General features: G+C 39.2%; 1 protein-coding gene across 1 annotated transcript; it reads right to left on the bottom strand.

The window, feature by feature from the left end:
- Positions 1-2,437: 2,437 nt before the first annotated feature.
- Positions 2,438-14,368, bottom strand: cdc16 (cell division cycle 16 homolog (S. cerevisiae)). Its single transcript, XM_074658636.1, has 18 exons — positions 14,165-14,368; positions 13,928-13,982; positions 12,649-12,746; positions 11,992-12,030; positions 11,718-11,861; positions 10,688-10,847; positions 10,463-10,557; positions 9,693-9,826; positions 8,293-8,372; positions 8,126-8,175; positions 7,958-8,031; positions 7,723-7,848; positions 7,420-7,572; positions 6,044-6,107; positions 5,891-5,952; positions 4,009-4,144; positions 3,467-3,557; positions 2,438-3,217 (listed from the first exon to the last, which is right to left on the bottom strand). Exons 1-18 carry the CDS (start codon positions 14,210-14,212, stop codon positions 2,964-2,966), a joined length of 1,863 nt encoding a protein of 620 aa, XP_074514737.1. The 5' UTR covers positions 14,213-14,368; the 3' UTR covers positions 2,438-2,963.
- Positions 14,369-14,620: the final 252 nt, after the last annotated feature.

Raw genomic sequence — 14,620 nt, 5'->3', positions numbered from 1 at the left:
AGGAGATGAAGAAAACTGTTAAAACTGAATATAGTGCAGAGTAACAGCTGTGATACACGACTATTAAAAAGTGAATATAGTGCTACTTGTATACTTTTTTACTGCCTTTCTACTAACATGTTTTGCACTATGGAACTGTGATGCTGGAAACTTGAATTTCCCTCGGGATCAATAAAGTTACTATCTATCTATCTATCTATCCATCCATCTATCTATCTATCAAGTAGCCTCCAGTACTTGAATAAATGTACTTTGTTACTTTACACCATTGTACACAACATTCCTAACCTGTGCAACTATTTATATTTCAAACAAAATGTGCAACATGTCAAATTCAACCAAAGCATAATAAATGGTCGAGCTGTTTTTTTAAATACCATAATAAAACACTTATTTCAGAAACGCATTTATTTCTTTGAGATCAAACATCAGTGTATTCTGGGGAAAAAAAAGCTATAGGCTGAGAAACACTTTATGCACCATGCAACAAGTATCCATGGTGTGAAAATAAACCGAGTCCTATACTTGATGTGCCCATCAGTGAATGTCCCAGTTGTCATTCATAATGTATATAATTGCAGGTTGGAGGAGCCAGTTAAGCGGTCCCGAAGCCCTCCGTGTCAGCGTGCCGGTCCTGGGTCGGGCTGCTGGGCTTCGCGCTGAGCTGCCCGGCACAGTGCGCGCTGCTGCCCGGCGTGGCGCTGTCCGCGGAGCTCCAGCAGCAGTCAGGGTGGTAGGATGACTGGCTCACTGACCGGCCGTGGACGTCTCGGCAGGGAACTGAGGGGAAAACAAAACTTCTTCAAATGGAAATATGAGACTTGCACTATCGGCCTATATGAGAAAAAGCAAATTTCTTAAACTGCTTTTACGCATCACTACACTGCGTAAAAGCCTGGTGGACACCTTCATGTACATGTTATCAGAGGCAGGAAGGTGGTGGTGGTGGTTTAAACTCACCACTGAGGAGGGTTTGCCTGCCATTGGTCTCCACACTCATCCGAGGTCTCTCTGGTGTGGACACGGAGCTCTTTAGGCTGGGGACAAAAGTGGAGCAGGTGTCCAGGTCGCAGCACACCTTGTCTTGGCTGTAAATCACGGCCGATTTAGACGGAGTACAGCCCATCTCTTCTGGAGTTACTACAGCCGCTCTCCATTGGAAAATAAAAAAAAAATGTCCAGGAGGGAGGTAAACGGAAAAACACTGGATCTGGCCTGTGAGTGTCAGAAAAAGGGATGGAGATGGAGATGGAGAGGAGCTGTGAGGCTGGGAGACCTCCCTCCTCCCATAAAAACCGGAGCATGACAGGATGAGAGGATGGTCTGAGCTCCAGTGGTTGTCTCTGGAGGGGATTCTCGATTTTACATTGTTTTATAGCTTCACTGCACAGGGACGCAGCACAAGATCTGCAATGGATTCACTGGTTAACAAGTGTTAAATGTTTGAACAATTCCAATCTTGCTAATTTGCAATTTGGTTTGACTACTAATGACTATATTATCTAGGGGCAAATATCAGAATAATTATCTAAGCATCTCCAAGACAAAATTAACTTGGGTATTGAAAATCACACTGGAAAAATGATTGCCTGTGATTCAAACACTTAGTGGTTTACTAGAACATGATTGCAAATAGGAAAGATTTCATGTTGCAACAGGTTTTAATTGCAACTCATCCATTTTGACACCACAACTATAATCTAATCTTAAAGCTGCAGTGGGTAGAAATGGAGCAAATATGATTAAAAAAGTTATTTTTATAAAACAGTCACTATATCTTGACAGCAGTTCAGGAGAAATCCATCCTTCCAGCCTGCCATCTCTGAGCAGCTGTCAATCACTTGCGAACTCCGATCAAACGGTCAAACTAGGCAGCGCTGATCAAATATGAATCAATATTCTGTTACTGTAATGCCTATTTCTCTCCTCAAATGTTTTCAGAAACATCTTGTAGTGTACTGTTTAGCTGTAAATTGAGAAAGTTTGTAACCTAGCAGCCATGTTGAGATCAATTGAGGAAATACCAAGCATCGCCCACCCGCCAGAGCACAGCCAATAGGAATGCTCTCTCTCTCTGAAAATGACCTGTGATTGGCCAAAGTCTTCCCTCACGGCTACATTTTTTAAGGACTGAAAACAGAGCCATGAGGAGGTGCATAAGTTTTCTCTCAGAGCTCTTGAATTACAACATGCTGAAAGGTTATTATGGATTTTTTACCCAATGATGCCAAAAAATATTCTGCCTCCAGCAAGTTTAATGAGGATTTGTCAATATGACAAGGGGTAGAAAATAAGGAGTAATGGTAGAAAATGAAGGATAATATTACAAGTTTCCCAGCTCTTTTGCCATTACGACATGTGTTCATGGGTTCATGGGTTTTACAAATCAACCACTTTATTCTGATCAACACAAAACACAGACATGCTAAAAAAAATGTTAAGATAAATGCATGGTTTATTGTAGGAATTACCAAGAAATGTTTTGTATTTCGCTGGCTCTTTATTCAACTTGTAAATCCACAGGAGGGTTCCTGCCATAGGCAGTAATAAGTGACGTTAGTCTTTTAGATGTGATGCGAGGTGTGCGGCTGTGTTTTGCTCTGTTCAATCAAGTGTCACGGGGCCACATGATCCCAGTGTCTTCAGGCTTCACCCAAGGTCCAACGCTAAACCAAGGCACATGTTAATTCCCCCTTTAAAGTGCATTCTTGCAAAATTAATATGATGTACAGCAGGTGCTGTATACAAATTCACCCACATTTATAATGTTCACACTGGCATTTTCTATGTTTTGTCACTTACAGAAACAACCATATCTAACGCACAAGAGGGGGAATCCACAGGAAACCTTTGGTGGAGGACACGTGCCAAAGTTTTGGTTTGATAGTCGTCCTTGGGCTCGGATGTGTGCACCTATATGACAACCTGTTGCTCCGACAGTCCCACCTCCCGACAGGACGAGATCACGTGCTGGTGTCCGACAAGGTGTCCAACATCACGTCACTCTCGTACATATCGCACTCGAGGGTTAAAGAAAGTCGCAGGGGCGTCTCCAGCATCATCTTGTCCTGATTTGACAGTGGCGTCTCCAAGGACGTGATGCTGGTCTCTTCCAATCTCGGGGTGGCAGCGAGGTCGCCAGCCTCCGATGTGTTCAGCATCTTCATCAGCGCTGGAGTGTTCAAGCTGCCTCGCACCTTGTCATTGATGTCCGTGCCTTTGTGGAAACAAATGGCGACACATCGTTTTGAATATTTGTAACAAAAGGAACATTTTGGCTGACCCCCTTACTAATACCACTACAGCTGAATTCTGACTTTGAGACTTGACTCTAATTTTTGAATTCACTCTTACAAAAAGCTAAGGGATAAAATGATGAAACATGAAGCTTTTTCCACATCAATTTTTCAAACATTAAAACAATTCCTCTGAAGCTGCAGCTGCAGCAGATGTAACTGTATCCTACCTATGTAGGCATCTGTGTCACCAATGTACATCTCAATGCAGTGGCCAAGCATCGTCACAGAGAACGTGTCGTCCCTTTTCAGTCCGAGTGCCTGCACAGGAAGAAACCAAACCAACTTCAAACATGTCTTTTGAAAAAAATATCTGTTGACATAAAGAAACCATCAACCAACCAATCACAGGTGATGCTTTAATGTTATACTGATTATTGAAAAGAAAAAACACAATATCACATACCAACAACCTTTACTGTACAATATATTTTTCTATTTAGTCTAAATTTTCATTTCAACTTACAGCTGGTGGTGTTTATTTAAAGCTGATCTTATGTTTGTTTTTGTTTTTTTAAAAAGACAGTTAGCTTTTCAACAAATTGACCTTCAATGACACTCCACTCTGTCTCCGTTAAAAGTTCTGATCTCCATGGTAACTCCTATTCCTTCTTGCACTCGTAGAGGAGGCATTTCTTGCTAAACACTCATTCCTCAGGGGTTTTTCCAGTGAGAAACAAAACCCTTACAGGCTAAAGGAAAGGCACTGTACCGTGTGAAAGTAGTCGATAGCACTCTCGAAGTCGCCCATGAGGCTGTGCACATAACCTATGGCAGCGTAGGTGGAGGCGTGCTGAGGGATTAACACCAGCGCCTGACGGTGGTACTCCAGAGCCTGGTCATACTTTCTACGGAAAAAACAAACACCGCAAAATACAAAGTCCAAATCAATAGATTTAACAAAATATCATAATGATGTTTGCAGAAATTAGACAAAATACATTTGAAGAAGCTAAAAGTTATCCACGACAACAAATACAGCGGATACATCTTGATAAACAAGGCCGTAGGTCTGTGTGCCATCTCCAGACAAGGAACGTGATAGCATCAGCAATTTTGAAACTTGTGCTTTTTGTAGGTAATGAGTGCTACACGGGCAGCTTTTTTTTTATTTTGATATCTGCTGCGTGTTTGAAATTTACCATTTTAAATGTCAAACCTGCAAAATGTAAAAGTTTTGTCAAGTTGTGTCACTGTGGGATTGTAAAAATAATAGGACTGCAACTAACGATTATTTTCATTATCGATTCATCTGTCAATTATTTTCTTGATTAATCGATTAGTTGTTTGGTCTATAAAATGTCAGAAAATGGTGAAAAATGTTGATCAGTGTTTCACAAAGCCCAAGATGTTTTGTTTTGTCCACAAGTCAAAGATATTCAGTTTACTGACATAGGGGAGTAAAGAAACCAGAAAATATTCACATTTAAGAAGCTGAAATCAGAGAATTTAGACTTTTTGTTTCTTAAAAAACAACTCAAAACAATTAATTGATCATCAAAATGATTGGAGATTAATTTAATAGATGACAATCAATTAATTGTTGTAGCTGCCATTACTTTAGCGAGGGTTGGTAGGTATGTGTAGATCTAGTGTGACAATGACCAAACAGAACTTCCTAGTGGACGCCTGTCTGCTGATAGTAGTGAGAACAAAAATAGATAATGTCCAAAGTACATAAATACTTCACTTATTATCATTTTGAAAAAAGTGCAGCGAACCGAATCTGTTCAGCTCTTAGGAATGGAAACTTAAAAACACCAAGGATGTATCGATGACGCACCAACAACCTACGTGAGGCATTCGCTTTGTATGGATGAAACGCTCTTTCTATATAAAAACTCCACGAACCTTACACAACAACCCCTTATGTGCCCCTTATATCTATTGAGTGGTGGCTATGCATAATTCATTAAAGGTTTTTTTCATGAATTCTCAATGAGGACTCTACCTATGCTGAATGACTGCAACAGAACAAGTGAGCAAATCTCTGAAAATAGTTTGTAGGAGGGAGGTGAGAGAAATGAAGCGATGAACGTATTAGAGGAGAGTGCATTGTCTTTGATCATCCACTCGGGATAAATCTGGCCTCCCATATTAGTACTATAGGTGTTAATTCAAAGGAGACCATGAAATCCATGATGCTTTTTGGACAAAAAGGAAGAACTGCAAGTGCAACCCCCTCTCCTATAGGGGTGGGGAAAACAATCGGTTCACCTATGTATCGTCATTTTTTTTTTTATGATTTTGAAATCGATTGTTTAATGCAAGAATCGATTTATATGATTCATTTGAGTCTTTACGGAGGTAGAAGGAAGTTACCGCTTTTATTGTTGTAGTCTGAGTAACGTGACGTCATATTCGTCAAGCAAAAGAAGTGTATGATTAAACTTTTTCCCATGATCTGCTGTTAATAACAAAAAATCGCAATAAACCATAATATCGAATCGCAATACTTAAAAATCGCAATACATATCGAATTGGTACCCCAGTATTGTGATAGTATTGAATCAGGAGATGGGTGTATCGTCCCAGCCATGCTCTCCTATTGAGCCTATTCATTCAAATAGAAAATAGCACGGCTCCGTACTTACTTCAATTTCCGACAGACGTGACCCAAGTTGTTTAACAAAGGCTCCCATTTGTCCACAGTGACCTTAAATTTAAAGAAAAATAGACAAAGACTTAGTCGTGTTTTCAAGACATTCAACATTCACACTTTTTCAATGAAATAAATTAGCAGTTACCTCATTCCCTATGGCTTTGATCTTCTCCATTGCATCAAGAAACAACCTCTCTGCTGTCTTCCAGCTAAAACAGTAGATGTGAAAAACTTTCTTAAAGCACATGATTTTTTTTTTATAAAACAAACCAGATATCAAAGTGTGTAATTTACATCAGGTGCATTATGATCTACATAAATCTGAGTATTCCTAGCTTTAAAGTGTCAGTACACAGACTACAAAAAAAAACTAAACATTTGCATATATATTTGATTTGACTCTTTGAGACTTTTGCTGCCACCTGAATATAATATACTGTAGGTAAATGGGATTTTGTTTTTATCCACATTTGTCAAAACCGATTATTAGGTTGTAGCAGGCTCAGTTTTAAAGCTACAGTGAAGATACTGGAATCATATGAAACTAGAAAAATCTAAGGAATCCATTGGTATCTACCATTTCATATTAGCAGCTACTAGCGGGAAGGAGGTTAAATAACGCTCCAAACTTGCACTAAATTTTGGTGAGGAAAAACTGGCATGGCCATTTCCAAAGGGGTCCCTTGACCTCTGACCTCAAGATATGTGAATGAAAATGGGTTCTATGGGTACCCACGAGTCTCCCCTTTACAGACATGCCCACTTTATGATAATCACATGCAGTTTGGGGCAAGTCATAGTCAAGTCAGCACACTGACACACTGACAGCTGTTGTTGCCTGTTAGGCTGCAGTTTGCCATGTTATGATATGAGCATATTTTTTATGCTAGATGCAGTACCTGTGAGGGTTTCTGGACAATATCTGTCATTGTTTTGTGTTAATTGATTTCCAATAATAAATATATACATACATATGCATAAAGCAAGCATATCTGCCCACTCACATGTTGATAAGAGTATTAAATACTTGATAATCTCCCTTTAAGATACATTTCTAACGGATAAAAAATGTGGGATTAATCGTGATTAACTTTGGACAATCAAGCGATTACATATTTTAATCGATTGACAGCCCCAGAGAAAATATGTCCTTTTGTAATCTGAGTGATCCGACCCTGTGAGGGATAGTTCAGATCTTTCTGGTAATGTAAGAGTAAATCTGAGGCATTTTATGTAAATCTTCCAGCCTGCCATGAGACTTCCAGACAAAAATGAACAGCAACAGCTCCTCAATTTGTCAAGCAAGTTATTGGTCTTTCAGTGATTTCATTTCAGTTGCTGGACGGCACATATTTAGTTATAGTTATAGTTCATATTTTAAAATAGACTTCTCAATCCGTTAAAACCAGCTTGTACAAATGACACCACTGTGTGCCAACATCCCTTTGTGCTGCCAATAACATTTATGCTACCTTTGTCAAACTAGAAGCTTAAGTGTTATTGTGTGGCTGCACGACTCACTCTCCATTTTGAAAGGCGACCACCGCCACCTCATGTATGACGAATGGGTCCTCTGGAGCGATACTAAGAGCCTGGCTGAAGAAACGCTCTGCCAGCTTGGAGTTGTTGGTCAGACCGTACTCCAGGCCGATGTAAAGCATGGGTAAGTGACACCTGGAGCACAGAGAGCAGGAGACATCAAGTGTCACAGGTGTCATCAGAAATGGCAGAAGTGCCAATGCAGGCTGACAATAAAGGCATGTCTATGACTAAAAAGACACCCATTTATAAAAGCACAACATGTGGAGTCATTCATTTACCCACCCTTTCATCAGCTGGGCAGCAGTGAAGTAGGCAGCCATGGCTTGGTCGTGCTCACTCTCCACTGCAAATGAATGGCCATAGGCAATCCATGCAGGACCATATGTCCTCTCCAGTGTTGTGGCTTTGCTACAGGAGACATACAGTACCCAATAAGTATAACTGCACCTAAATATGAACAGTCTGCAATGTGACCTCAAACAGGATGTACATCCCTTTTGAGCGTGCGAAAACATACCTGAGGTACCGCCGAGCATGTTCGTTTTTATGGCCAACCATGAGATAGTAGCACCCGACAGCAAACCACGATACCTGATAAAAAAAAAAGTTGTTATTTGGTTGCGATTTCTTGGAAATTGGGTAAACAGGGGAAATAGATGAATGGCGATATCGCTGCTACACTTACTGGGTTGTTGGGATACAAGTCTACAAGTTTGTGTGAGAGGTAAAACAACTCTGCAGGAAAACAAACAAACATACAAAACAGCTTAGTGAGCAAAATGAACTGATCGGTAGGCCAAGCAATCAAACAACATTCTTTATGTGTGAATCAGTGGTTGATAAATATTTTACCATTTGCTTTTCCAAGCTCCACCAGAGTTCCTATGTGGACGGGTAAACAGTTGGCATGGAAGGGGTCTTTAACCATCACCCTGAAATACAAAAACAGAGCTGCATTAAGTGGCTGTGCATTATTTTACAGACGTTCTACTGCAGCAACTTGTTAACATTTTCATAGAGCTTCATGATCTCCCAGTCAGTCAATAGTCAAGAGTATGAACTATGATTCATCAAGCACAATTCATACACATTAGGAGTGTTAGAAAATATCGATACACATGAGTATTGCGATATTATGTTGTGTGATACTGTATCGATTCTCCAAAACACTGTATACACTCAATTTTAAAGCTACAGAGAAAATACTGGCATCATATGAAACTAGAAAAACCTAAGGAATCCATTGTTATCAACCATGTCATACTAGGAAGTCAGGAAAGAACTCCCAAACTTGCGCTAAATTTTGGCGAGGAAAAATTGGCATGGTCCCTTGACCTCTGACCTCAAGATATGTGATGGTAATGGGTCCTATGGGTACCCTATGAGTCTCCCCTTTACAGACCACTTTATGATAATCACATGCAGTTTGGGGCTAAAAATATGTAGTTTTTTGCATGCAGTATACATTTGTTGTTTCTGCCTGTTCTAAAATGGTGTATTTCTGGTGTGTTCTTTTTACCATGACCGTTTTCCTAAAATTAAATATAGAAAATAGAAATAATCAAAATATGTTGAATTGTTACCCTAATATCATGATACGTATCGGATCGCCAAATTCTAGCCAATACACAGCCGTAATACACATACAATCTACAGTACTTGGGGGGGGAAGCAACATCTGCTACAGTTTGTTTATGATTGATTTTAAATTCATAAATACAAGTGACTTGGATGTGGGTGTTTCAGTGGTGTAAACCACACAAAAGCTTAAAGACATTGTGTTCTTCCAATATGCTTTGGACATTGGCTGCTGCGAAATAACAGAAGGAAGCATGTGAACAAGGTGATAACGAATGAAATGATCCATTATGACTGAAATGCCACAGCCTACATTTTCAATCACTGCTATCTAAAAAAACAGAGTAAATGTAGTGGTATTGTGCTCAAAGGGCATTATTTATTAGCTTTTACTGGTTTGACTGTTACACCGCAATGACTCCACAGATGTGTATTAGACCAAATTGCTTTCTCTTGAGGTAAGGTGCAGTATGAATTTGAGGCAAAGCTGCACAGTAAAGCAGGCTACACATTGTGTACACAGCTGACAATTATCCTTGTCGTGTGATTTTACAGCATATGATGTAGGCCACACATTTCCAGAGTAGCTCCTTATAAATCTCTACATTACTTGCAGACCAATTCAACACACAGAGATCAACAACAAACTTGAGAGGAAACCTGAAGGCACCTACATTGACGTGAGTTTGTAGCACATCTTGAAATCACAGTTATAATAATGCCTCTCAGCAAGAGACACCACTACATCCAAGTTGTCCTGAAGACCGTTGACCATCTCTGGCACCACCAAATCACTGGGCTTGTTATACTGCAGTGGGAAGGAGGAGAGCATGATGTATGTGTGTGTGTGTGTGTGTGTGTGTGTGTGTGTGTGTGTGTGTGTGTGTAGGGTTTAAATGTGAGTAGGTGGGAAAGGAGATAAAGCAAGGTCATGAAAAAGGCAGAGAAAGGAGACGGATGAAGAGGGGTTAGGACAAAAGAATATCCATAATATGCATTTGCATTTCAATGAATACTAACCTAATACAAATGAACCCTGAAGCTCGGCAACAATGGTCAGCAACATTTAGTCGTTAGCGCTCTATGAGCTCAAATTAAAGGATAAGGCAGGACGCTGTATTTGAGATTGACTCAAAACAAACTGCCGTGCACATGCTCATTGTAATGAGGGAACATGTCATCCTGTGCAAAAAATATGGCTCAAATATGTGCTTTTAATATTTTTTTGACAACAATAGAACAACAATGTGCCTATGGCACAGAGGAATAAGTTATATCAGGCTTTAACTACAAAGATAATACTTGTTAGTCGGATTAATTCATTGTTGGATTTGTTCTTTTCACAGGATTAGCCGACAAAAAGGAAAATATAGAATATCATCATCCTTACCCTTTAATTAATCAATGACCACATGTAATATAAAATAATTTTCAGAACCCCTACCTTCTTCAACTTATTCTCAAATAGGAAGTGTAGCAGCTCCTCCTCTTCCTCAGTGCATTGTTGACCCAGAGGAAGTGAGTCAAGGAAGTCTTTCTCTATTGAAAAAATTAACGACATGTTTCACATTTACTGCCATTTTTACAAGTTCTTGAAATAATAATAAATGGCACGTATTGGTAGAAAAGGAATAGGTCAGTGCACATCGTCGCCACAGATCAGCCTCACCTTCCTGCGCAGTCAACATGTGGTGGGACGTTAAAAGGTCAAAAGCTTCAAAGCAGTATACGTCCAGTTTCAAGGCCTCTTTGTAGCTGGAGGTGGCCAGCGGCCTGTTGTCCATGGCGTCATAGATCTTACCCCGCAGGAGGCAGATGGAGCTGTTGATCTGAAATATTTCAGAGGGAACAGGGAGAACAGAAAGAGTCTCTAGTAGATGTATATAATATTACTCACAACAACTTTATATAGTGTCAAAAGCTCCGTCCACGGCATTGACAAGACTGGACGTAGGCAGAAATCTGAAACAACTCTCATATCCTGACATGGAGGGTATTTTATGACAACAGTATATGACACATAACTTGCCCGCTCAAAATGATATCTGCTGCACTCAACTGTTATTATAATGGTTGGATATGGCCACGTCTAGAGCAAGAATGAATTGTTTTTAAACACTGAACACGATACTATCCTAACCAGTCGAGCAGACTCAATTATGAGCCGGTGAACTCCATAACATAAAAGTCAGTGCAGATTACTAGATCTGTTGTGTAGTATTTTAACATTATAAATAAATCTGATGTTGACTTTTTTTTAAGTTTTCCTCTGTGAAAAATATGAAATATGATTGTTTTCATACCAGGTTATCTACTGTGCAGACAGTTTTTTTTAACTAAAGAAAACATTGCTACTGATGGTTTCTAAATTTGCGAAAATAAAGGAGTTATAGGGACTGAATATGTGGCACTGCATTTGAGGATTCTGGGAACCTTATATTACTCCTACAATACTAAATAAGGGTTAGAAAATAGTGAATGTATATCATTTCTACCAACAAGGCAAATAAAACTCAAGTTGCTGGTGGGAGTGTTTGTGGGAAGTGGTGGCTGAAAAGTGAAGACACTAAAAAAAAAATCAGATAAGATCATGCAACACTGACAAACAAGACAGTCCAAAATCTGTAACCTAGTCGGAGCACCCAAATCATAGACTGTATTCAGTACATTCCAGTATTTCAGTGGCAGTCCACACTTACAGAGGCAGGGGACATGTCCCAATCCTTGGTTGACTCTGGTGTTGTGGCAATGTCCTCTTTCACACTCCTGTCCAGCAGCCTCTTACTAGCTGTCTCCTCTGAGTCCAGGATATCCAAGGCCTGCTGGAACTCTTTGGCAGCATACTAGACCAAACAGACAGAAACAAATGAATCTAAAGCATGGACAATATCCGGTAGGTTTACAGTATCATATTCTGCATACACGTAGAAGAGGGTTTAGAACTGATATGGTCTGTATTTTCCAGTTACTTACATGGCACCTAGCAGCAAGATACTGACAAGCTCCGTACAACTGTGAGAGAAAACACAAGAGTTGTTTCAGACTGGGGACTGACTTAAAGGACACCGGTCCAACTTTTTCAGTCCCGATAACGATAACAATACCTGGGCTTTAGGTATCAGTCGATACCGAGTACCGATCCCATACCAGTGTTTAATTCATAAGCTGTATGCCTCACTGTGTGGAAGTCACTTGGGTCATTCATTTCTGTGTAAGGCAACATCAGGCTTGACTTAAACATCACTTTCCTAACTTTGTAAAACACAATGTGACCAATAACTACATAGATTTAAATCTATTTAATTGTTCACTATTATTAAAATAATAAATCATACACCAGCAACTAAAAAATCTTCATAATTAAAAGGAATTACAATTCTAGTGTAAACCTTTTTAACACAGCAACAAAGTGGTCAAAACTTAAATAGAACATTAAAGTATATAATCATAAAATGTAATTGAATAGATCGGCCCCATTAACACCGATATTGGATCCTGCTACCTAAAAAAACACACACACACACACATCCTTCACACATTGATTTGTGTCATAAACATAAACCTGATCACTCACTCTCCAGCACATAGCTTTGCACATCTCGACAACTCACACATAATCCTGCAATTTACCTTGTCAAGTTTTCGTGAACGGATGGCATGGGAGGCTCTGTGGTACTGTGAGGTCAAGTAAAGGCACTGAGCTAGCCAGTAGATATCCTGGGGATCCTCTGCATGCCAAACAAAGAGATAGTATAGTGTCATTAGTTAGAGTCATCACTGACTAGGCTACACAACAACATAGCAACTGTTGGCAAGCTACTGTACTATCTGCACTCAAAATAAGGTTTCTTTTCAGCTGTGATTTAACAATGATAAACAAAACACGAATGACCTCCCTATAAAACAACAGCCCTACTTACATTAGCTTTGTAAGGCAAGGCAAAGCAGCTTTATTTGTAATTCAAAGTGCTTTACATAAACATTCAAGAACATTCAAGACAAAGTGCAAAAGAACATTAAGACATAATTAAAACAGTTATAAAAACATTAAAGATTAGAAAATAAAAACAAGCTAAAAATAAAAGCTATAAGATAGAAGCTAAAATAGAGTATAACACACAAGAGTAAAAGCTCTAGTGCAGTATGAGATCATTATCTGTAATGTTACAATGTTATCTGTGTTTGTAACTTTAGGTGACAGATTGGTGTCATGCTGGCTAACGTTAGTCAGTTTAAACAGTGCTATAATAATATAATATCATTTTCCACTTGTGCAATTTTGTTAATAGTCTGTTTTATTGTCAATACTGTATCTACTGCTCCTATTCTTATACTCCCTTCTATTTAAATGGTTCATATTCTATAACACTTTGTTTAGCTCTTTTTAACTGTGTTAGCTGATGCATCTTGTTTTCTGCACTATCCCCTTTGCTGCTGTACACTGCACATTTCCCCACTGTAGGACTAATAAAGGAATATCTGATCTTATAAAAACAACAGCCCTACTTACACTAGCTTTGTGACTTTAGGTGCAGACTGGTGTCATGCTGGCTAACGTTAGTTAGTCCACTTTGGAGGGAACAAGTCTCATAGTGATTTTTTTAAAATGTCATTGTCCCTATGTGTTGGAAAATGCATGACAGCATTGCAGCAATGGTAGCTTTCTATGTGCTATCACTCCTTTCTTCATCCCTCCATCATTACATTTTACACATAGATCCAGTATAAAAGAAGTTAACCAACACACAACATCATGAAGTTACATATCATATATAATGATATGCAAAACACGAATGATCTCCCTATAAAACAACAGCCCTGCTTACACTAGCTGTGTAACTTTAGGTGACAGACTGGTGACATGCTGGCTAACGTTAGTCAGCTTAAACAGTACTATAACAGGACTCACCGCGAGACAGGGACGCTATCTTGTCGGCCCAGAACAGAGCACTCTGATACTGTTGCTGTAAACAAACACACAGAGACAGAGGAAGAGTCATTCACACGTGTGTATTGTTGTGTCTGGCTGTCCAGGGTGAGAGCTTTACCAGGCAGTCACATGCACTGAAGGTTTGTTACTGCTGCTTTGCTCTCTCTCGCCTTAGCATCAGCTAGCCACACAGAAAGTCACACTACTTCTTCTCACCTGATCGATGTACTGCCGGACTCGCTTTCGAAGTCTGTCGAGATTCATTTTGATTAATGTTTTAAAGAATTATCACTTTGAATATCACAAATGTGTCATTATAGGAGACAGTAATAAAGACAGTGTATGAAACTCTGCACAGAGCAGCAGGGCTAGCTGGCTAGCTGCGTGAAATCAAATCCGCGGCTTCTTTCTGCAACGAGTGTGCTGCGAAATTGTGCCGTGCGGAAACTCATACAGGACAGGAAGTTCCACATAGTCTTTTTCACTTTCGCTATGTCTAGCTGTGAAATAATTGTATAAATATAAAAAACTATATATATATAAATATATATTATAATATATTATAATAACAGTCCTTTATTTATCTATTATTGTATAAAAGAAACAATATATATATATACATACATATGTATATATATAAATATATTATAATATATTTTAATATATAATAAT

The sequence above is a fragment of the Sebastes fasciatus genome, chromosome 14 (assembly GCF_043250625.1).
Source record: "Sebastes fasciatus isolate fSebFas1 chromosome 14, fSebFas1.pri, whole genome shotgun sequence".
NCBI lineage: Eukaryota > Metazoa > Chordata > Actinopteri > Perciformes > Sebastidae > Sebastes > Sebastes fasciatus.
Note: the sequence above shows the minus strand (reverse complement) of the source record. Positions and strands in the feature narration are given on the sequence as shown.